This window comes from Haliotis asinina, chromosome 12 (genome assembly GCF_037392515.1).
Source record: "Haliotis asinina isolate JCU_RB_2024 chromosome 12, JCU_Hal_asi_v2, whole genome shotgun sequence".
Taxonomy (NCBI): domain Eukaryota; kingdom Metazoa; phylum Mollusca; class Gastropoda; order Lepetellida; family Haliotidae; genus Haliotis; species Haliotis asinina.
The window spans coordinates 48,696,607-48,721,351 of NC_090291.1; the positions used below are offsets into that span (position 1 = coordinate 48,696,607).

At 38.5% G+C, this 24,745-nt stretch overlaps 2 protein-coding genes across 3 annotated transcripts in view; one reads left to right on the forward strand and one right to left on the reverse strand.

Moving 5' to 3' along the window:
* Window positions 1-4,671, forward strand: part of LOC137258354 (purine nucleoside phosphorylase-like) — a 34,336-nt gene extending 29,665 nt beyond the window's left edge. The window contains exon 6 of the mRNA XM_067796005.1: window positions 423-4,671. Within this exon, the coding sequence (XP_067652106.1) occupies window positions 423-625 (203 nt within the window). The 3' untranslated portion in view covers window positions 626-4,671. The remainder of the gene's footprint in view (window positions 1-422) is intronic.
* A 1,240-nt stretch (window positions 4,672-5,911) lies between these two features.
* On the reverse strand, window positions 5,912-16,185 carry LOC137257932 (uncharacterized). Of its 2 annotated transcripts, none has more exons than XM_067795443.1 (5): window positions 16,016-16,185; window positions 12,527-15,105; window positions 8,935-9,104; window positions 8,276-8,483; window positions 5,912-6,883 (listed from the first exon to the last, which is right to left on the reverse strand). In XM_067795443.1, exons 2-5 carry the CDS (start codon window positions 14,082-14,084, stop codon window positions 6,501-6,503), a joined length of 2,319 nt encoding a protein of 772 aa, XP_067651544.1. In that variant the 5' UTR covers window positions 14,085-15,105; window positions 16,016-16,185; the 3' UTR covers window positions 5,912-6,500. The 2 variants fall into 2 exon arrangements, with proteins under 2 accessions (XP_067651544.1, XP_067651545.1); XM_067795444.1 differs by having other exon boundaries at window positions 15,805-16,151.
* Window positions 16,186-24,745: the final 8,560 nt, after the last annotated feature.

Sequence of the window (24,745 nt, forward strand, 5' to 3'; positions counted from 1 at the left end):
ATATTTTCCCCATATTGTCCCACCTGTCAAGCAGTGATATTGTCTGCATATTGTCCCAACATTTAGCTGGCAGTTATTTCCCCATATTGTCTCACCTATCGAACAGTGATATTGTTCACATATTGTCCCAAAATTTAGCTGGCAGTTATTTCCCCATATTGTCTCACCTATCGAACAGTGATATTGTTCACATATTATCCCAACATTTAACAGGCAGTTATTTCCCCATATTGTCCCACCTGTCGAACAGTGATATTGTCCACATAAATCCCATCTGGCTGGCAGATATTTTCCCAATATTGTCCCTTCTGACAGTCATGTAATATTGTCCCAGCCTTCTGGCAGATATTGTCCTCACACTGCCCCACCTGTATGACAGTATTGATTACAATGGCACTAATATCACCTGTCCTCATCCACAGGTATGAGCACCATCCCTGAGGTGACCGTAGCCCGTCACTGCAACATGAGGGTATTTGGCCTCTCCCTCATCACCAACAAGTGCGTCATGGAGTTCGAGTCTCAAGAGTTTGCCAACCACGAGGAAGTCCTGGCAACAGGGGAAATGAGGAGTCAAGACCTCCAGAGATTTGTCGCAGAGATGGTCTCCAAGATAGATGTATAGCAACACCAGATGTAGTACTGATTATACATACACATCTCAGCCTTTGTTATACCTGTTATATTACTACACATTAAGTACATCACTATTGTATATTTTATGCAAATCATGGGTTATATCCTGTAAAACAGTTCCAAGGGGTCTTTTAGATGAATTGGTCCAATTATGAATTTACGGTTCCAATTACATTATTATTGAAGTTAGAGTCACTTGCTAACATAATTTTTATGTAAATACTTTAAGTATAGAGTATTTAAATATATTGTTGGTTGACTGCCATATGGTGTAACAGATGCAAACTGACAATTAGACACGTAATAAGTTTTCAGAGTGAGAGTTTTCATTATGTGGTGATGAATCAGTGTTATTGTTTTTATCTTCTTGTTTCTAGTTAACAATTATGTGCCATATTTGAGCATCTGTACTGTCAGTGTACCAAAGGGAGAATGCATGTCAGTTTATTTGTACTAAAGATGTTCAGGATTTTCACACACCTAGTTGTGTTAGTGTGTATTACAAATTCCATGCATTCATAATTTGTGTTTGTCCATCGAGTATTTAAATGTATGAACATCACTAAAATAATTATTCAGTAACACAGAAACATTTGATTTTAGAATCACCAAAGTAAAGATGGACAATAAAGAAAATTTCCATTTTCAATTTTAGTTCTAAAATTTTAGTTTTCAGTGAATCAACCTTGTTCATAGGTAGCCTTAGATTGATTATTTTGGTGGGTATTTAGATATTTTTCTTCTATGAACATGCAGAGTGATTATATTATTCTTAGTCCTCTGATATTCAGGAGTCCATATTTTAATGCAAAAATTCCACTTAATGATCTCAACTGAGTAAACGGCGATGGCAGATGTGTCTTTTTATTACATTTATTGTCATTTTCATGTTGATTAAACATGGAACGGGAGGTGAGAAGTGGAGAAAGAAAGTGAGGAATAGAAATCTCCATATCAAACACAGGAGATCTGTACATTTTATGTTTAAGAACTTTACAGTTTTCTGGGGAACAGCTGACATATACTTTTTATTCTTTCTACTCTTTCTGTTCCTTAACCATATTAATTTTCTGACCACCTATTCATTTTCGCACTGCCAAAGTCTACAATAAGCAAGATATTCCTCATCTGTACTGGTCACTGTATTTCCAAGGTGGTGGTGGGCTAGCTTAATGGTTAAAGTGTTCATTCATCAAGCTGAAGACCCAGGTTTGCTGCCTAACATAGATACAGTCTTTGAAGCTCAATTCTTATATCTACCATTCTTCCATAAGCAAGTCTAGGTATTCCTTATTCCCTGGGTCTTTCTGTTTTTTAAAGTTCAATAGCATTATATATTTTTTGAGACAAAGATCATGTTGATATTCTGTCAAGTGTAAACTGTCACACTGGTTGTATCTTGATCTCACTGTTCAAGACACACATGTTTATGATGCATAGAATTCAAACATGCCGTTAATGTTCTCAGTTAAAAACGTCATGGTTACAGAGAGTACAAGCTGAGATCTCTTTTATTAAAACTTTATACTTGTGATGTTACAGTTCAGTATCAGTACTCCTGCAACTATTATCCTTTCCATGTGGGATGACACTCTGACTGTTGTTGCCTTGGGTCTGGTTATCCTAGGTTATTGCCATGGATCTGTGGTATCCTAGGTTACCTCAAAGAAAGGAAATATCTTAAGAGACAAAGGGATCATCGTCTTGTTTACCAATTCAGGATGTCATGATTGTGGGTTTGAATCTAGTTTTTGTGTTTTTTTGAGAACCTTGGAATATCAGTAACATATCCTTGCTCATAGCATGACTCAAATTTCCAAATTCACATGTTTTTCACTGTCTATTTGAATGCCATCTGGACCTAATTGTTCTCCTAACACTGTCACAGCCGTAGACCATTTACAGGCTTGGACAATTAACTGCCTGGATAAAGTTTTACAAAGTAGTGATAGCAACATACACTGGGACTGTCACAGCACTGGTGTTGATCTTGTGTATAAGGAACCTAGTGATCAGGTTTGGGCACTGGGAAGGATAGAAGCAGTTTGTCAAGGTACATATACTGAACATCAAAAGAAACACATCTCTGTATTTTTGTCAAGTGTTTATGTAGAAGACATAAACATTTCAAACATTGCATTTCTTTTGCTGTTCAGTATACATAGATCTGCCAGGTCTGCAGGATAGATCTCTTTACTGTTTCGGTAAAATGTGTCATGTAGCCAGTATATTGTCTTACCATCTGGGCCCCTTGAGCTTACTCAGTCATGAGTTAAATGTTAGTGTATGGCACTTACAACCATCTTAGCACTAGGAGAGCTTCAAAAAACTAGGCCCTGGTTACAGCATCAGGGGTAACTACCACACCTTACTGATGTAAAAAGCAGAAAAAGTGCAAAGTTGCTTCCCATACGTGTGGCAGGAACCGATGGTCAGATCCTGGTTCTCCCTCATACATGTACATTGTTTATCTGGGTTCGTCACCAAAGCATTAAACATCTTGCGTCTCCATCACTTGAGGGTTTTTTCCCAGATCATATTTTCCCAACATGACACACCACAATTTTTAAAAACATTGATAACAGGACAGTCTATCAACAACTCTCATTCTCCCAGGAGGTACAAAGGTAATAACATATTCATTGTGGAATTCATTGATATTGTCATCATATTTTCAGCAGATGCTAAGCTGTTTATTATAATGGTCTGTTTTGTGTGGCTGAAATCTTGTATCGGATGTACTGTGTATGTGAGCATAACCAGCTTTGACCTCAATACTCAGAACGTTGTAAACTGACTAGTATGGAATTAAACTTGACCCAAGGCCAGACCAGCATTATTTCTTGTTTTACGGATTTATGTCCTCAGAAAACGGAAAGGCAAGAGAGGGGAAAAATTAATAAAAATTGCTAGTCAATAATTAATATTTGCCCTGTGCAGCTTGTAAAATAAAAATTAGTTGATTTGTTGTATGTGCAACAATGCTTAAACTTAAATGGTTTTACTAAATTATTATCCTCCTTAAAATTCATTAAACAATTTTCACTTAATTTTGGTGTTTTTGATAAAAGTTACAATTAGTTTTTTGTCCAAAATATACTTACTATTGCAGCTATCTCTACACTAAGCCCAAGTAGCAAATGGACAGTCTACTGTTTAAGTGGACTGGTGTCAAAGAATACACATTCCAAAAGACCTCAAATGGTATAACTCAGATTTGCTAAAATGTTATATACTGAGAGCTTAGTATTGCTCTACTCCATAATATTCATGTGCATTAGTTGGGGAACAACGTTGTTATTTGTTCAGGAAAGACCAAAGCAATTTTGCACTTGTTTTTGATTTGTTACTGAAATTTTCATCATTTTAACATCTTTTCTAAGTATTGTTTTCCATTGTTATATTGGCAGCTTGTTTCTCGAGAAGGATGTAAATAATATGAAAGGTTTGTCTTTCAGAAATATGATCCTGAATTTCTTATGTTAATTCAGTCACATTTTCCTTCAGTCAGTTATTACTAAAAGTAACATACTGTTGTCACAAGTGTTAATCTGTCACCGCTAGTGGGTGCTCTACATACTTCTAAATATGTCTTCTGTCATGTACTTACAGCATTATGTGTGTCTCTTGTCTTTTTCTGTCTGAATTCTGAAGTATTCGGCAAGATGTAAATCTACCACATTCCAGCAAGCTAAAATGTTATGAAAGACACTGATAATTCTATGATTTGGTTCCATTTCATACTGGTTATGGAAAGCGTGAATAATTATTTTGTTTCCACCAATGCATGGATCAGCTATTTCAAACATTTGACTCTGACCTTTGTAAAACATGCTGTACATGTTACAGAGAAACATTTCAAAGTGCTTGGTTTTTGCTTTGCTGCGTTTGTGTTTGAAGAACGTCTTCTTTGGGATCAATCAGTAGAACTGTGATCGTCATCATATCCAGACTGTCTCATCGTACATGCATGTATGTTTTCCTGGTTTCCTGTACAGACGTACTAATGTTTAGTGATTAAATGTTTAAACAAGGGATTGACTTGAATTGTGTCTTTGTTAATGGTCATGAACGTCCTCAGGACATGACATTTACTGGTGTGTGAGTTGTAAAGGCAACTCACGGGTTTTCATCCAACTTATGAACCAACTGAAGGTATGTTTTTTATATAATTTTGATATTTGGTACTTACTGTTGAAATCAACTTTGTAGCCAAAACCTTGTATTGTACATGAAATGTGCACAAATTACCAATGTCCTGCATGTGTGATGCCCTCACTACCCATCTTGTGAGGAACACGATTCATACTGACAAACAATCTCATTCTTCACAGCGATCCTGCATAGCCTAGTGGGTAAAACCACCAAGCAAATATGAAAAGGGTTGCAGAATCGAAACCGGGCGTTGGCACTGTATACTGGAAGTTTTTCAAAAATGTGATATTTCACGATCATAATCAGTGATACCAAGACAAGTTATATCAGTCGTCAAAACAAGTCTTAATGTAATAAACTCAAGAGCTATTCCTGCTTGTAGAGATTTACGTGATAAAAGGAGAACCTGGAGAGAGAATAGAGCGGCATCACTGAAGGTTTATAAGCGTGTCTTCATAAACCGAGACACGCTGTGTCCTCTTACTTGTATGACTGTAGGCATAACATAGCATTGCCTGTTACATAATTGCTGTACTGGAGACGTTATGAACAGTATATCCTGGTCAGTGAGATGAAAGGCTGCTGATTGGTCAAGAACAAGTGCAACAGAGCACTTGTTGTCCTGAGCCTTGGAGATGTTGTGATGCACTCTGAGGAGTGATGTCTCAGTTGAATGACCAACACGATAAGCAGACTGAAAAGTGTAGTTGATGTTCCTGTAAGTGCAACTGAAGATGGGTTGAGTGGTACTGCCATCTCTAAGGCCAGACCAGTTTTATTTCTTGTTAATTTTTGTCCTCAGAAAACCTAAGGGCAGTAATGGGAAAACAAAATCAAATTAACAAAGTAATATTCCTTTAAATACTAAAAGTATTTTACTTTTAGCAATTTATGAAGTGCATATGGTCAAAATACAGTTTAAAATAATATTCTTAAAAGTTTACATTTTTAGCCAATTAAAACATTAGGATTTTATGTTTTTTTCATAGGGGAATTAATTCTCATATTTTTTCTTCAAAAAAAAAAAATTCTTGAAAAAATATGACAGGTGGATCTGTAAAACAAGAAACAGAATTGGTCTGGCCTAAAGAAACAAAACAGTATTGCATATCACCAAGAATAATCTTTACATTTTTTATTGCAAATATATACCAACATTATCTTATTACCCCAACAGTACACATATTCATGTTGATGAATGTTACAAAAATATATTCACCTCATAACAAAAATACATTCACTGAAGCGTGAATAGACCATAACAACCAAGTTTAACATAGTATTTGCACCAGTCTCAATCAACCAGTCCAAGGGAACTCTCTGAGTCATAATATACATCACATGAATACCCAAAACAAAATAACAGGATGACTTTGTGACATGTTAAAACAAACCTTAAATAAATAAACAGCAGCTGGTTTAGTTGGCATTGACTGGACATCAAAGTAATTTTGTTGTTCACAAGCACCAGTGGAAAAGTGTTTGCTGACTGTCTGACAAGAAGTTGGGAATTGTATTGCATAATTCTAATGAACACTGTCACTGATCTTCTACTGATGTCCACATTGTATCAACCATTGGATATCCAGTCCATTAAATAAAAAGGCTGATGAGTTTTTTCTTCAAGAACTGACTTCATCATGTTTTGGGGTTATAACACATAAAAACAAATGCAATCCCACTGTGTCCAAATCTTCAGGACTTATTTGTCACCTTCGTTCTCTTATAGTCAGTTTGCCCAGAACTTTCACAAACAACCATGTGAAAGCACAGAACAGACAGATTGCCTGGACCCATACGTTAGACACTGCAGCATTCCTTAACGGTCCAGTGGTGATCTCTATAGGAACATTCATCCACGCGTACAAAACAGACAAAACAGCACTGAGACACACACTCAGCACCATGTGTAACACGTTCCTGTCAGTCCTGCGATTTGATTGGTTACTGAGGATGTGTCTGATGAGCTGTTGGCTGAGTGGCCTGGTTTGAATACGAGGAAGAGGCTTCTGATTGGTCTTGAGTTTCTTCTCCTGCCGGGCTCGCTTGGTGTAGATGACATTGTAGTACTCACTCAGCTGTATGTGCAGGTCTGAAAATCAGGAAGTGAGTGATTGAAATCAAAATGATTTTTTTTTTCTAAAATAGAAGATACATCAGATGTAGGCTCTTTTACAAGAGGAATGCATCAAGTGACACCACAGGTTTCAAATGTTGGTGAAACTTCAGTTTAATGCTCACAACTCTAGGCTTATAATCCTAAATCAGTGGATCCTGTCATGGCCAAGGGACTTAACTCGGCAAACTGATCTACAGTTCTTTGGTACTCCATTACGACTCAAGGAATGGAACATGCAACATATTTCATATTTGGGATTTCACTTACTCAGTAAAGTACAAATTCTAGTACTTTTTTGGTTGAGTCCCATCCGGGATTCGAACCCGAACCTTCAGAGTCAGGCACCTAATCGCCATCACACAAAGTCGCGGTGGCTGAGCGGGTTAGGCAGCTGACTTTGAGTGCTGGCAATTAGGTCTTGAATAACACTGAATCATGTATGATGTACAGAAATTATTGGTGTTTTGCAAATGCAAATCAATGGAAAGGAGATAACTGTTTACTTTGTCTAGCAATTGCCACAAAAAGATTTGTACCCATGCTTCAAACAATTGAAAATTAACATCCTTCACTAGTTATGAGGGGGCCTATGGGTTGATATAACCTCAATGTCAAAGGTACATCAACCCATGTTCCCCTCGTGACCAGTGAACAACTTTGCATACCGAAGCCAACAATGCAAAGACAAACAAATATGTTTCATCATTTCAAGTGAAGGAACAAAAGATAATGAGACTTAGTGAATGAATGGATATGATAACTTTTCGATTTCAACTGTATTTCTGTTATCCACAGGAACTCTTCAGCACCCCATGATGTCATGCGAGTAGACTGATGACACTGGTCATGAAGATTCACTTATTTGACTGATGCATTTTGTTACGATGGATTGACACTCTTGATTTCAATCACCAGATGGTGGTCAAGACTGACCAAGCATACAAGCAGGAATACTGCTGAATGACATGTTAAACAAAATGACAATAAATGACAAAAGCTGAGTGAGTGAGGGTGAGTGTTCATTTACGACACTTTTAGCAATATTCCAGCAAAATCACGGTGAGATACACAAGAAATGAGTCTCCCACATTGTACCCATGTGGGGAATCAAACCCGAGTCTTGAGCATGAGGGAGGGTGGGGTAGCCTAGTGGTCAAAGTGTTCGCTCATCACGCTGAAGAGCCTGGTTCGATTTCCAACATGGGTACAAGCTCATTTCTGGTGTCCCCCAATGTGATATTGTTGGAATATTTTCAAAATTTCTTAAAGTAAACTAAAGTCACACCCTTTGGCATGACGATCACTAGGCTTCAATCACTAGGCTACCCCAACGACCCTACCATACTGGAAGGACCTGTTACTCACCGACATCCATGACACAGGCCTGGATGTCCTGCCGACACAGAGGACACACAGCGTTGTCAGCCAGGGCAGAGGATGGCAGTTTGCGGAGGCACGGTTCACAGAACATATGCTGGCAAGGGTTCACCAGGTGGGGCTTATGGTACAGATCCAGACACACTGGGCATGTGAAGTCTGGGTGAAACGTATCTTCCTTGTTGGCGAGCAGTTCCTGAAAGATGCGTGTAACGTATACAACCCTGTCTGGAATGAGTAAGTGAGTTTAGGTTTACGCAATGTTAGAATATTGATCTACAGTAACCCTTGCTTGTTGTAAGAGTTAACTAATGGGATCTGGTGGTCAGGCTCGCTGACTTGGTTGACACAGGTCATCAGTTCCCTGTCTGATACAGACTTGTTTACTAACTGAATGCTGCCATGTAGTTGGAGTATTGCTGAGTGCAGTGTAAAAATAAACTCACTCCTCTTTACTATCTGGACATGGATCAACCATTCTGTCAAGATACATATCATATGCTCACTTTACTGTCAAGATATGCATCATATGCCCACTTTACTGTCAAGATATGCATCATATGCCCACTATACTGTCAAGATATGCATCCTGTCAATGCATACAGTCCTCAAGATCACTGGTCCTATCACTACCAACATGAGCTAACCTGGAAGGATGCAGCGTATCTGCGAGCACGGGCTGCACTTGAAGGAGTGTTTCTTGACAACAGTTTCTCGAGCTTGGCCTTTTCTTTTTTCCTCTTCTTGGCTCGGGCTGATACTGCATTCTGACGAACATTTACAACAGATAGCACTTCTTGTGAGGAGATACACTGATCTGAAACAGACAAACAATATGATGATAAAGACACACTGAACAATTTTCCAGCTATATGGTGGCAGTCTGTAAATAATCAAGTCTAGACCAGACAAACTGGTTCTCAACGGCATGAGCACCAAGTCAGCTATCTTGACCACTCGATCCTGTTAGTCGCCTCTAATGACATGTATGGGTTACTGAAGATCGACTCTAACCTGGATCTTCACAGGTATTATGCAAACAGGAACATAGTGCAGTCTGTTTAATTCGGACCGGCTTGTAACTGACTAAAAAGTCTGAATTAGACAGCAGTGTTACACAGAAATTTCCAATATCAATGCCTGAAAGCTAAAATTATTCCCTGGTCAAGAGGTTGGAGAACTGAGGTTGTGTTGGCTGAGGTTGTCTTGTACATCTGTTTTGACTATCAGTGGTCACTGACACCAACGACATGGTTAATATATGTCAAAGATTTATTTTCAGCATATGAAATAAGGCCATTTGACCACCCGAGGATGGGCTAGATTTCTGACAGAAAGTCTAAACTTGCAGCTAACCTGCCTGTTGGTATGGTAAAAATTTAAGATATTGCATTCATCTGGGTTCACAAGATCTGGTCTGGTTAAATACTTTTGAGCTGGTAACATGTAACACATACCAGACCCGATATTTGGCTGGGGTTTTCTTATTTCATACACTGATAGTTTTATTCTGCTTCACAACGGTTATGAAAATACATCAAGTATTTACTTGTTACAGTAATTGCTTCCCACTATTCAAATTTGTTATATTCATGATATAAATCATATTCAACTCATAATAAATTTGTTGCATCCCCAGTATTTAATACATGTGAGGGACGTTTTCCCAACTACTATAAACCTAAAGTGTGCTTCTCACTCTATATTAGGTGATCTCTTGTTTTCCCAGAATAGCTGCATCTGAGGTTTTTGTTTTGGAGGGACAGGTTTTACTTTTCAATAGTAAGACCGCTTTCCAGGGCTTACTTTTCCTAATTTTATATGAACATCAACATGATGATACACGTGTGTTTGAAATCAATTGAAAAATATCGTTCAAGATTAAAGTCGCAATACAAAGGTTTTCCGAAGCAGGATTGGAACCGCAATTCTCTCATCTGTAGGCAGACCCTCGACTGCACAACCACTGGGCCGACGAAAGTGGAGGAGTTATCTACTTAAAGTCATTAAACTGATTTTACACGAGCTTCAGTTATTGTTATGTAGCTTCATTAAATGTGATGGAACAAATTTTATGGATGATCAACTTCTTTAATTTTCACAATGGCGACGTTTCAGTATGGATTGTTATACCATTTTATGTTGTTGTTGTTATTGTTAATCTCCTCAGCAATATGTCATGTACCTGTATATAAACTGTTACACCTTGTCCTCCCATCCATACCGAAATGTCGCTATTGTGAAAATTAAAGAAGTTGATCATCCATAAAATTTGTTCCGTCACCTTCAGCTCAGCAACTTCTAAAATGCCTCTAAAACAGCTTCATTAAATGACCATCTGGATTGTAATTACCCATCACTGACAGTATGTATGATAGAGAAAACCTCAGGATTTCCCTCCCACTCCGGTTTTACATTGTCTACCAGAACCTCAGAAGTGTGTCTTCTCCTATACATATGGTTTGGATATGGTTTTACTGAGCAAAATATGCTATCAATCCTGTCTGTAGACATGACAACATATGTACATATGTTTAAATGTGTGCGTGAACTAGAAATGTTCAGCAAACAAAATAGATATTAAGTGAATGAGTGAATCAGTCAGTCAGTCAGTGAGTCAGTGACACTCAACATTCCAGCTATATGTAAATAATCCAGTCTGGACAAGACAATCCAGTGATCAACAGCAGGAGCAGTGATTGGGGACCAATGATGTGGCAACCAAGTTAAGTTACTGAAGATACCTATTATAATCAGGATGTTCACAGGTTCCAAAAGAGTTTAGGCCAATCTTACCATGGTCACTGCTACATGATAACACTAGAAAAATATCCCCTCAACTCATTTATGGCAGTGTGCACTGCAACATGTTGCAATCAGTATCCTCCATTACTGCTCGTCATTATTCACAGAAGTGACAAACCCAGATGTCCAAGCCATTACAGCGGATACAGGATACATGATTTTAGAGAATATATATTTTATGTTTAGTGTATCTCTAAATTTAGTGACCTTTTTGATAAATCTTTATGACTATGAGCAAAGGGGAGGTAAATGGGATATGATATTTCAGATACTCTGTCCATTCTTTGCTCTTTATGAGATACATATAAAAAATATATCAGAATATATTTTATCATTCTGACATCAAATAGTAATGACGCCTTTTTCTGGATGGATATCCTGATCAAAGCATACAATTTGATCATTACTATCCACATAACCCAAGCTGCCTGTGAGGCTCTATAACTAGCAGAAAGTAAAAAGCTTAATGACTTATTTCACCGGGTACCCATCTTCTGCTGGGAGAACAGTGGCAATCTTTAACAAACTTAGCCTAAGGTTAGACCACATGTATCAAGCTTGCTTCGTTGTGGGATGGGACTGAAGTCCTAGAAACTCTCAAGGCTCGAACTGCAAAACACTCTAAGGACTCTCCGTGCCAACATATTATAACATGAATGGGTTCTCCACTATTTGGGGGCCTTGTTATTGGTTAAACTTCAGTGTTTTCAAGGTGTGCTTGCAAACATATACTACCCATCAAAAGGATAGACACACTGGTGTAAATGTAGCTATTTACTTCAGTCAACTGTTCTAAACTAGAGTTTGTAACATATTCCATACTGTTTATACGTAATAATCTACTCATGAACTGAAGTATTGTAAAACAAATTTGTAACACTGAAAAGATTTTTGTCCTAAGTTCAATAAATGAGGATACTAAGTGAAAATTGGTGAATTTTTAACAAAACTTTACACCAAAATGCAGCAGTTCATATTTGCACATGCTTTTGAGAAATGTGATGCATTATCATCATCCTCGCTAGATTCATCTCCATAAGGTTTGTAGTTGGTTCTCTTAGTGGAGAAATTCATCTACAATGTAGCCATATATGCTTTAAGTGAGTCCAAACATTTGATGGATAGTATATGTAACTGTAAATATTATCACACATATGATGATGTTTGTACCAGTTCACATGAATTTACCAAAAACTATACCAAAAACAATGTGTTACATCAGAAAATGTCAATTTAACATGTTTAAGGTTCTGTGTCTGGTCTTACTTCAACTGACCGTGACCTGTGCGCTATGTACAGAACCACATGCCACCATTTATAGCAATATTCAAAAAAGTTCATTATCATTAGCTATAAGACATTGGCAAATTATAACTTATCTTTTCTACCTTGTATATATGTACTTAAAATTACTTTGTAAAAACTGATCCATACCATTATTTTCTGTGACGAAATGTTCCTCCTCTGCAAACATGTTAAAAGTATCAGAAAGATCAAAATGTGGCTGACTGTCTTTACAAACAACCTGAACATCACCCAGGTGTCCCGTTGAAACTGTTGCATTTGCCCCAAAAGGTATCCCAACACATACGTCTGCCTCATTGCTGGCAGACTCTGTCGATGTTTCCTCTTCTCCACCAACTGTACAGTCATCACCATCAGCACCACAAGCAACAGGTTTCACATGACATTCGCTATTTCCATTATTCTGATCTGCTGCATGTTGATCATCAGTCCCTAGAAAACAATCTGAATCAAGTGAAGAGACTATTAAAATCTGTTTCAGAGTGTTCAACGAATGTTTATAGGATTCATCCAGTACTCCAGTCTTTCTTTCTGCAACTGCCTGCTTGTATTGGCCTTGTTGGTCAGACCAGGCTCCAACAATACCAGACATGGCAGGAACACCTGCGGAACATGTGTCTGTTGAGCATCCTCCAGATGGTTGCTGAGGAACAAGATATTGTTTGACATCTTTACAGTATTCAACATCTTCGTTGAGAAGTGTAGCCTCCTTTTTACATTCTGTTTTACCAATGTTGCCAAATCCACAACAGACAGGTGGAACATGTACAGCCTCAGTTACATTATTTTCTCCTGTTGGTTCGTTAAAATCAGTGATGTCTTCATTGGCCATAGTTACACCTTCCTTCAAAACACATACTCCTGGAACAGTGTCATCATTCTTGTTCTGACTGAACAAGTTTTTATTAGAGCTGACTTGCACTTTACTGAGAAGTTCCACTTCTGCCACTGCCAGATGAATGTGATTTGAACTATGGAGCTCATCAGTTTCTCTGAATGTAATCATATTGTCTGATTCAACTTGTTGAGTGCAGTCAATGTCAAGAATATCACAGCTTTCCTTTTTCTGAGATAGCGAGACTTCCATATCAGCTGCAGTGTCTACAGCTTCTCTGATATCCTTCTTCTGACTAAACATTGCTGTTATATCTCCTTCAGCTGCTTCTACAGCTTCTCTGATATCCTTCTTCTGACTAAACATTGCTGTGATATCTCCTTCAGCTGCTTCTACAGATACTCTCATATCTTCCTTCTGACTAAACACCTCTGTGATATCTTCTTCAGTTGCATCTACAGATACTCTCATATCTTCCTTCTGACTAAACATTGCTGTGATATCTCCTTCAGCTGCATCTACAGATACTCTCATATCTTCCTTCTGACTAAACACTTCTGCGATATCTCCTTCAGTTCCATCTACAGCTACTCTCATATCTTCCTTCTGACTAAACATTTCTGTGATATCTCCTCCAGTAGCTTGTACAGATTCTCTGACATCTTCCTTCTCACTGAACACCTCTGTGACATCACTTTCAGTGTCTTCTAGATGTCTCACTGCTTGTACTTGACCTGAACATAAATGATCACCAGTGCTACTCACAATCTCCATTCCTTGACTACAATCAATACCACCATCAGCCTTCTCTTCCTCAACACTATACTGCAGTTGTGTAGAGGAGGAACACATGGTCCTGTGTCTAGTTTATGAGCTCCTACAGAAGCCTGATCACCACAATCCCAACTTCTAAGAGACTCACCATCCTAAACAGACTCCAGCACATTGGCCCTAGCAACCAAAGCTGCTCTGCCAGACACAGAATCATGTAAGATGTTGTCACCATGTCTATTCACAATTTCTTCTCCAAATGATGTCGCATCCAGATGAAGAATATCCATGTCATCACAGCCTGCCATAGTCACATTCACTTCAGGACAGACCACCTCCATCCCCTGCCTTGTCATGACAACAACTGATGTGATACCATATTGTGGTGGTTGAGCAGCTACTCAAGACAAAGACCATGTTTCACTCGTATCATTTTCTGTTATTTTATCTAACTTCACCTTTCCTCAACACATCTATACCTGTCTTTGTCACAATTTCACTCTGATTTAGAAAATCATCACAGTTTGTAGTTCTTGTATCTGAAGACAAGTGGTTGTCTGTTAATTCCTGAAATTGTTGTTAACCATCCAGTTCCTTCAAGCACCTGTTCACTTCACCTGGAAAATCCTTCTCTTGCCAAATCAGAAATATGACACTATCTTTTTCATGTAGTTCTGACCTTGTGACTTTAGATATATTTCTCCAAACACTCCATTCACTCAAATCTGTAGATTCTGAATCAACAGGAATATTTTGCTTTTGACAATCAGATACAGTGAGATCATGGCCTCTCTCTGTTACAGAAGATACCTTCCTCTCATCCTCACTATAGGAAGCTGTACATCACAAGACAACTATCAGTAAACTCTCAAAACTCTTGGCAGTATATGCCTCATATTAGGATACAGAATAATGGAATTTTTACTTTGTGGACTGGACTCTGTTACACAAACAGACGATGGCAACATCATAGAGAAATATTCATCTCCATATTCATCACAAGCTCAGTAGTGCAAAGACTTCATTGTGAAAATACTCCGTCATGCCAGACAGTAAGAAAGAATTCCTGTCTCCCTCTTCTTATATCCAGATTTTTTGTTTGCTGAAAAGAAAAAAAAGAAATGTTGTTGAGAACATTGAACAGCTGCAAGATCATAACAGTTACCATGATTATGGTACCTGCTGATAACATACTGAAAAAATGTGGGTCTGTGAGTGTGTGATTTGGGTCTGAAGTCGCATTGAGCAGTACTTCAGACACGTAGATCAGATAACATATGTAGATCACTAACATCATGTAACATATGTAAATCACTAACTACTCACGCACATGAGAACTTATCGGTATCAAATGAAAAATACTGAACATGGCTATAGTCTGTTTGACTCAAATGAGTCAAAAGCAGACAGATGAATTGCAATCTAACTTGAAAACTAATAAACATAAAATACTCAATGAAACACTGATCATAATCAAAACTTCATACCAACTGTGCGAGGTTTTTGCAGATTTTTTGTCCAAAAAATAAAAAAGTTCTTTGACAATCTATCATCAAAATATTGCCACAGTTCACTGATTGTTACGAGGCGTGCAGAGAAAGGGACAGCCAGGTGTACAAGAAAGGACAAACAGGTTGCTGCATAATTAACTTTGTCAGCACTTGAACACATTTCTTCTCAACCACCTGCTTGTCCCTTTCACTGCACTCCTCCCTCGTAAAAAATAGTGGAATGTACAAATACGTAAATCATAAATAGTTACAAATGACTTTTATATGTCTAGGTGATGTTCCATCCGTACCCTCCTCTTTTTACAAAGAATAGTTCCATCTTCTCAGGTGTCTTATTCCAACACTGAAATATGTTCATAGATTGATCGGCACATCTCTGATCCATTTCACTTCTTTCAGTCTTGTTTTTATCAACAGCTGATCAAGTGACAGCTCTGCCCCTGGTTGCGAGAGAAAACGAAAATACGTAAACTATTTGGTAATTATAACAGAATTACGTACCTTGTTTGGAATACAGTTATATTTTACTTTCGAATATGTCATAGCCATTAGAGCTTAACAGATGTTGCTAAACGTAGATCTCGAGCTATGGATTCTTGCAAATGCTTGTGCCATCATAATAGGGGAGGTCACTCTTGTTACTAGTGCCGATAGACTGGTTTGTCGGCTGTAGAGCGCTTACGAAGAGGCGGTACCGGACTCAAGTACTGACAGTTTAAAGTTATCTTGCCGTTATCAAGGAGGCCTCGTGTGGGCTGATTTATCCAGGGAAACTCTAACATTTGTAGATTATGCCTAGTTTATCTGATCATTTCACATTATGTCCCGCATGAACTAAATTAAAAACAAAGACGCATTAGAACGTTATTCTACCACTATTAGTATTGAAACCAATGCATATAAAACCAGGGATAATCTCTATATAGGCTCCCTGATAAAACCCAGCAAATCTTAGCGGGAAAACTGTTATATCCAGAATTATAATCATGAATAATTGTTTATTGGACTGAGGTATCAACAGGTTGAGGCAACTACACAGGAGTGTAAAAGACATTTTTTGTGGTCGAATATTTGCTCTCTGATGAATTAACATGCATTAACGTATACACATGAATATTAATCAAACAACACCTGTTTTTCAGTAAGTGTGAAACAACACTACATGTTGTTGTGTATGCTTTAAAAACCACTTCATGCACATTTACGTGGTAGGTGTAACAACAAGGGGATGGTTATCAAAATATCAAGTATATGTTTGTAACTTTCACCATCGATTGCCCCGAGTACTGCTGTACTTACAGTCATGGCACATGCAGCCCCTCACCACCACAAAGCCTACACCACAAGGTTCAGCTGCAGGGATCATCTTCTGATGACATGACTCTTTATGACATTCGCCAAACCACAACGGCTGTCGGTAACGTGATAAAGATGGCGACTGTCAGACCGACATACAGTGTTCCCAGAAATTATTGAGAAAATCTTTGTTTTTTTTCTAATGATGCTAAGATTGGAAAAAGGGCTTTCACTAAATAAGGGAGACAACTCTTGAAGGCTTAGAAGGCAGCTCATTACGTCAAGAGTTATCTCCCTTGTCTGAGCAGACGGCTTCCTGTGTTGACATGGCAGAATTTACAGCAAGAGAGAAAAGAAAGCTCATTTTAGATGATTTTGAATGGGGTGAGGCTGATGCTAAAGTGTTAGCTTGTAGACATGGTATTCCTCTGTCTACAGTATACAGAACTTTGAAGACTATTCAAACAGGAACCGGGACAGAGCACAAAGCAGGGGCAGGTCGGCCTAGGAAATTCAGTGTTGTGGATCGCTCGGCTCGCGGAGTGACGTCATTGTGTGTTTTCACGGGAAACTTGACAAAAGAAAGATACGTTGACATTCTAAATGGTCACCTTCTTCCGACAGCACAAACATTGTATGAAGATGATTGGATTTTCCAGCATGATAATGACCCAAAACACACTGCGCGCTACACAAAACAGTGATTGTCGGGCGAAAATGTTCAAGTTTTAGACTGGCCCAGTTACAGCCCAGACCTAAACCCAATTGAGAATGTGTGGGGAGTCATGAAGGACAGAATAAACCAAAAGGGACTGAGAAATATTGAAGATATGAAGGCCGAGGTGGTCCAATATTGGGATACCCTGTCACACGATTACCTACAAACTTTGATGGGTAGTGTGCCTAGGCGTATTCAAGCATGCATTGCTGAGTGAGGAGGTCAAACAAAGTACTAAAACAAGACTGAGACTGTAAAAGGATGATGTTTTAACATGTTTATGTAAGTAAAACGCCAGAAGTTAATAAACGTAATGAGTTACATGACGCAACATGATTCTCAATAATTTCTGGGAATACTATACCTAGTCTGTCTCACAGTCCCTGAACCACACTATTTTGCCCTCTGCCAAGCCTTTCCTTCAGTGCTAAAGCTTCAAATGAAGAAAGTCTAGATTTCCTTCGGTTCATGTCTCCCAGGGCTCCTTTTCAGTTAAAATGGGTTTGTTTATTAGTATCAAAATTATATATATTCAGAGACTAACCCTTAGTCTACAATATACCCTATGTTATGTTTATTAGTATCAAAATTATATATATTCAGAGACTAACCCTTAGTCTACAATATACCCTATGTTATGTTTATTAGTATCAAAATTATATATATTCAGAGACTAACCCTTAGTCTACAATATACCCTGTTATGTTTATTAGTATCAAAATTATATATATTCAGAGACTAACCCTTAGTCTACAATATACCCTATGTTATGTTTATTAGTATCAAAATTATATATATTCAGAGACTAACCCTTAGTCTACAATATACCCTATGTTATGTTTATTAGTATCAAAATTATATATATTCAGAGACTAACCCTTAGTCCACAATATACCCTATGTTATGTTTATTAGTATCAAAATTATATATATTCAGAGACTAACCCTTAGTCTACAATATACCCTATGTTATGTCCTCAAGTTGCTGAGCCTGCACCAGGTGCTGCTGTCTGTGTCTGTCTGTGAAGAATCTGCGTCTGATCGAACAACGTTAACGTTCTCGCACCCTCGTTCTGGTCTCACTGTTGCAGAGGAGGACTGGTTCGCCATGGTTCGAGGTATTTACACCACACAATTTTGCAGTCATAGGTCTTCTTCGTCCCTCCAGGCCTTAAACTGTCATATACAACACCGATGGTCACGTGTGTCCTCTCAACCTGACTAATGTCCGTATTGTTACTGATATTGTTTATGGGTAAATATAAGCTCTTTAGCGGTGTGCAGTCTGTGGTTGTTGAGTGTACATACAACACACTGAGAAAAGTAAGCTTTGAACGTTTCCCTTGTAGATCTTTCAAAGGCCCGTTAGATCTGTCATGTGCAAGATAGACCTTTGCCATTGAGGTCTTTGTTTCCGATGTTCCATTTTGCCCTAGTTCAAAGTTCTGCCTTCGTTGTCTCTTTGCTGTGTGGAATGAGCGAGTGCGTTTAGTTTCACGCCGCACTCCACAGTATTCCAGCTATTTGTGGTGGTCTGTAAATAACAGTCTGGACAAGACAATCCAGTGATCAACAGCATGAACATCGATCTGCGCATTTGGGTACCGATGACGTGTCAACCAAGTCAGTGAGGCCGACCACTCAATCCAGTTAGTCGCCTCTTACAACAAGCACAGTCGCCCTTTATTGCAAGCATGGGTTTGCTGAAGGCCTATTCTACCCCGGTCCTTCACAGGTCGACTTTGTGGACATGGGTGCAGTTGGACACTGATTGGCCCCTGGGTCGATATTTGTTGATTAGGTTTGAGTCTGTTTTGCGGTTAAATCAGCTGGTGCCGAGACGGTTATATTGCAATGGCATAGGAGAGCTTCATTTTTGACGTGACGCGGCCTATCTTGTTTAAAGTGAACAGTTCGGTGTCTGTTTGATAGTTATGACACTGCAGGTTCTAATTCAGACATTTCATCCTTGAGTATTAATATGTTATGAATCAGTTTAAACATGTGGTCTTAATTATGACTGCTCTGATTCATAAAGTCCTTCACCAAGGTCATGCGAACAGATTTACGTCCCCTTTACTCTCTTTCGAAGAAACTTCAAGAAACAACTAAGAAACTACACGGGTAGACACAACCACTGTTCAAACTGAGACTCGGTTCAGAGTGTGAAGCCCATTTCTGGTGTCCACTGCCTTGATATTGCTGGAATATTAATAAAAGCAGTGCAAAACTAATTCACTCAAATCTGGACAAACAAACGAATATAAAATACATGCATAGCATTTTCTTTTATTGAAATCATGATTATTTACATAAATAACTAAACACGTCTGTACATCTTTGTACAAAAATGGCCAACTCAAAAACAATATGGGAGAGCCTGTGTCCATCAGTGTCACTAGAGGCAGATCAATTCAGGTGTTCCAGGTTCCTATTGTTATTACCCCCATGGGTTGGTTGGCTGTTTAACGCTGCACACAGCAATATTCCAGCTATATGGTGGCATCCTGTAAATAATCCAGTCTGGACCAGACAACACAGTGATCAACAGCATGAGCATCCATCTACACAACTGGGATTCAACAACAATTTAACCAAGACAGTGAGTGTGACCATTTGAACCCGTTAGTCCCTTCGTATGGATGCCAAAGACCAATTCTAAGCCACATCCTCAGGTGTTGAACCACTGAATATCTCTACCCCTCTTGGAAACTCATCACAGTTGGTTAAATCACCTACACAGGGCTCGAGGGTAAATAAGAGACTAGCTATCACAAAATGCCGTATTTATCACGTCTTGGGATATCAGACACTTCAAGAAACACTCAAAATGAGAATGGATGAACATAAACAAGACAAAACCTTTTGTTGCTAAGTAAATAATATCAATGCATGTTCCTTGTGATTAGTACAACAGTCAAGTGCATCTTGCATGTTTTAGCTCTGTGCCTGTAACAACCCAAAACATGTAATACGCACACCAGGACCTACTTTCACAAAGCACTAAGGTGCACAAACACTCCCACCTTACTGTCATCACTTCAGGCACACATGCCCACTCTTGAACACCTATGCCTCTAATCTGGCTCGTCACGTCTAACTGAAGATTAATTCTTACATGGATCTTCACTCGGGTTCGAAACATGTTTAGTGCAAAGGCCAGTTGAAGGAGTGAGTATCATTTTATGCTGCACTCAGCAATATTCCAGCTATATGGCAGTGGTCTGTAAATAATCAAGTCTGGACCAGACAATCCTGTGATCAACAGCATAAGCAACGATCTGCACACCTGGGAATGAATGACCTGTTTCAATCAAGTCAGCAAGCCTTACCACCCAATCCTACTAGTCACCTCTTATGAGAAACGTAGTCACCTTTTGTGGCAATCATGGGTTGCTGAAGAACTACTCTACACCAGACCTTCAGAGGCCTAACTGAGGGACTGGTATTAAACCTGCTGTACAGTTTCTTATTCAGGGATGGCAGTTTTTTAAACTAAATTCTGTCATTACAATGTCAATAGCTTTAGAGAGAATGAGTATGGTTTTATATAACTTCTAGCAATATTTCAGCAATATCACTGTCAGGGATACCGTAAAGCAGCTCACACATCGTACATATGTGAGGGAATCAAACCCCCGCCCTTAACCATGACGAACAAACACTATAACAACTATAACATGCACACCAAGGCATCTTTTTGAATTCATATTCATTGTGTTGCAATGGTACTACAACCTGTTAAAATTCAGTAGCGGTCAGCAGTGAACTGGCTTCTCCACTGCCAGAATTATCCAGCATAGTCTAACCTTGCATGATACAGAATATGTACAGGGACAGACCCTTGCCTGCCGTTTCTCATTACGTCCAGACCAGGCCTTGATATCTGGAAACAAACTCAAGTCTGAGTTTTGACTCAAATTTGAGTAAACACAGGAAAACTCCCAGAATGAAATGAAACTGATATTAAACTCAAACACAGAAGACAAATTGAATTTGGTGGATAGACTAATGAAGTTTCTATGGGCTTTTCAATTTAAAAAATACTGTTGGGTTAAAATTCAGCTGTTCCATGTTGTCAAACCCAGTTTGAAATTTGAGTAAGAACTTGGATTTGTTTTGAGAAATTGGGGCCAAAATCACATTTAACCTTGGATTCCCAAGCCGGGGTGTAATAGGGAAGCTATCCACCAGTGAAGCCAGTCGGCTACTATTATGTGTCCATAGCCCAGAATCACTGTTGTCTTGCAATATTGCCATTGTATCTGTACTGCATATGAGCTTGTACTGCTCGCTATTTTGTACTGTCATCATATTTCCTTTGCAGTCTAAGTAAACTTCGTCTCCGTGTATTTCGTTACACTCCACCACTGAGTCTAACAAAACCTAGTAGAAGGTTGCGTCAGGTAACGCCACTGACGGTCCAATCAAATGCGATGTGGTTAAATAGATTTAACCAATCAGACAATGGCTAATATTTAGGGACTGGAGGGACTTTCAAAATATTCAGGTCATGGACACAGATCTCTCCACAAACAAAAATCAGCATATAACACAGGTATTTAAAATGCAGTATATACGCTTTGGGGTTTCTGTTGACATGGTTAGCATTAGCTAATATTTCCGCAAGATAACATCCTTGAATATTGTCAAAAACACTATTTTCAGCGACTGTTTACTCACCGTTGTCATGGCAGTACATACGCTGTGTGCATCACCTGGAAGCGATGGTACGCTAAATAACATTCGGAATCGTTCGGGTATGAACCTTTTCGTGATAAAAAGTTCAAAAGGTATATCGAATGTCCACTTTCGCGATTTGGTAAGCTGTGTTCTGATTGGTCAAACTCAAAGGTTACCTGACGCGACCTCCCATAAGGTTTTGTTAGACTCAGTGGTGGAGTGTAACGAAAAGTACTGAGGATAAGTTTACTTAGACTGATTTCCTTTGCAGTATGTAGCACTGACTACACAGTTACTCTAAATATAATTGTTAATTGTAACACATTTCCTTCTTGTTCCTTGATTACACATTGCATACTTTACAGATTTCTAACTAACCTGGGAAAATCACAACACAACAACATGATCAGAGAGTGAGTTTAGTTTTACACTGTACTCACCAATATTCCAGTTGTAGTATGGCAGCAGTCTCAGTAATCAAATCTGGACCAGACAAATCCAGTGATTAACAGTATGGACATTGAACTGCTTAACTGGGATATGATGACATGTCAACCGAGTCAGTGAACCTGACACCTCTTTTGACAAGAATGGGTTGCTAAAGATCAATTCAAACCTGGATCTTCAGGGTTCAACAGCATGATCAACTTCATGTCATTCAAACAAAGGGGATTACAAACTAATCACAAAATATGTTCTCTTGAACTGATCAAGATCCAAAACACATCAAATAAACCTGGACATATACTAACAGACTCAGTAAGCCTTACAATTTCAGAACAAAATGAAATGATGCATCTTTTAAAAAGGGACAGAAATATTCACCCTCTATGGCAATGAGCTCTAAATAATTAAGTCTGGACCTAATTGTCCACATGACTGAGGACGACAACTCAAGCTGCACTTTGACTCTAGACATTGGTGCCTCAAACATCATGCTAAATTTACAATAATTGTCCAAAAGAGACAAAACTTACAGATCTATGTGTCTATTTGGATTACTCAGCCCTGGTAATTTCTACTTCTGATTATATGCTCTCAGAAATAAAGAGAGAGCGAGAATGTCTACTTTTATGATGTTTTCAGCAATATTGCAGCATTATCACATCAGAGACACCAGAAATGGGTCTCACACATAGTACCCATGTGGGGAATCGAACCCAGGTCTCCAGTGTGATGAACAGGTGAATTAACCATTAGGCTACCTTATTAGAAACAAGCATTGTCTCTATGATGACATAATCCACCTCGGCAAATTATCACATCAAACTTAAAAAGGAATAAAAGTGAAGGTCATAGTTTAAGATGAAGTTAAATGACAACAAAAACAAGTCAACTTCTCTTGATATCCTGCTCTGTAGATGTTCAAACATGCAAATGATTTCAGTCTTTACTTCAACCTAAACATGAATGTCATCATGTATGAAATATGCCAAAATAGTAATAAAGAGATGTCTTGAAGGTCTATGAAGAAAATCCAGTGAACGGTTCTTGAGATATCTTGCTGAAAACTTAACATACAGGTTAACATGCAGAAATCTTCAAAGTGTCGAAATGACCTTGAAACTTAAATGAAGGCCTCCAAAATCAAATGGGCCTTGCGCCTTCCCCAAATAAAGTTTAGTGTCAAATATCAAAACATTCCAGTGAACAGTAACTTAGACATCTCTTTACAAGAGTAAAACATTCAAGTCCCATTATGACCTTGAAATGAAGATCAAGGTCACCAAACCTGACTGGAACCTTCCTTTTACTGTGATGGACCTAGTACCAGATATGAAAAGAATCCAGTCAATGGTTCTTAAGATATTCCAATTCGTACTTACGTACAAATGAAGCCTAATACTATATTCCCCGTTTCGCGCTTAACATGCAGCAGGGGATAATAAACAAGAGTCAGGATGACATATCTCCTGATTGAGAGTTTCAATAGGTAGTGTTTTTCAAGGGGACTGACACTAGCAGTACGTACACGGCCTTTCAGGATTGGATTTGCATCTCACTTTGCTGCCAAAGAGCCTGATATATATTGCATCAATATTTACCTGTCCTTTGCATTGTCAGTTTCAGTCAGAAATCTGAAACTGCACACTGAAGAGTTTGTTGTACATATTTCCCAGTCTTGTTTGAACTGATTTTAGAACACTGGTTCAATGTTAAAATCACCTTGTAACAAAGTACATTATATATGACTTTCTGTTCTTCTCTCTCCACTCATCAATTATTTGGTTATGTGACAATGATGGTATGATAACATTCAATAACATCAGGTTACAATTTCATCCAAACACCTTGTTCACCTTCATGAACATCTACAGATAATGTGTAGATAATGAAAATATCAATCTATTTCATTCACGCGAAAACCCTGACAGGCTTGTTAGACACAAACAATACTACCATATATTACCATAGATAACAGCAGTCTGTAGAAGGGGGTCAGCTTATCTATGGATCAAACTTTTTTCTGGGGGTAAGAAAATGACATCGTATCGCACAGAGTGTACAAACAAGAGAAGACAATTTTGTCAGCAA

Excerpts from the sequence above, each read along its gene's own strand:
- LOC137257932 (XM_067795443.1), bottom strand. The coding sequence starts at position 14,084 with ATGTGTTCCTCCTCTACACAACTGCAGTATAGTGTTGAGGAAGAGAAG. Across the intron at positions 9,105-12,526 it reads TTTCGTCACAGAAAATAATG|ATCAGTGTATCTCCTCACAA; the intron begins GTATGGATCAGT and ends TGTCTGTTTCAG. Across the intron at positions 6,884-8,275 it reads GGCCTGTGTCATGGATGTCG|ACCTGCACATACAGCTGAGT; the intron begins GTGAGTAACAGG and ends CCTGATTTTCAG.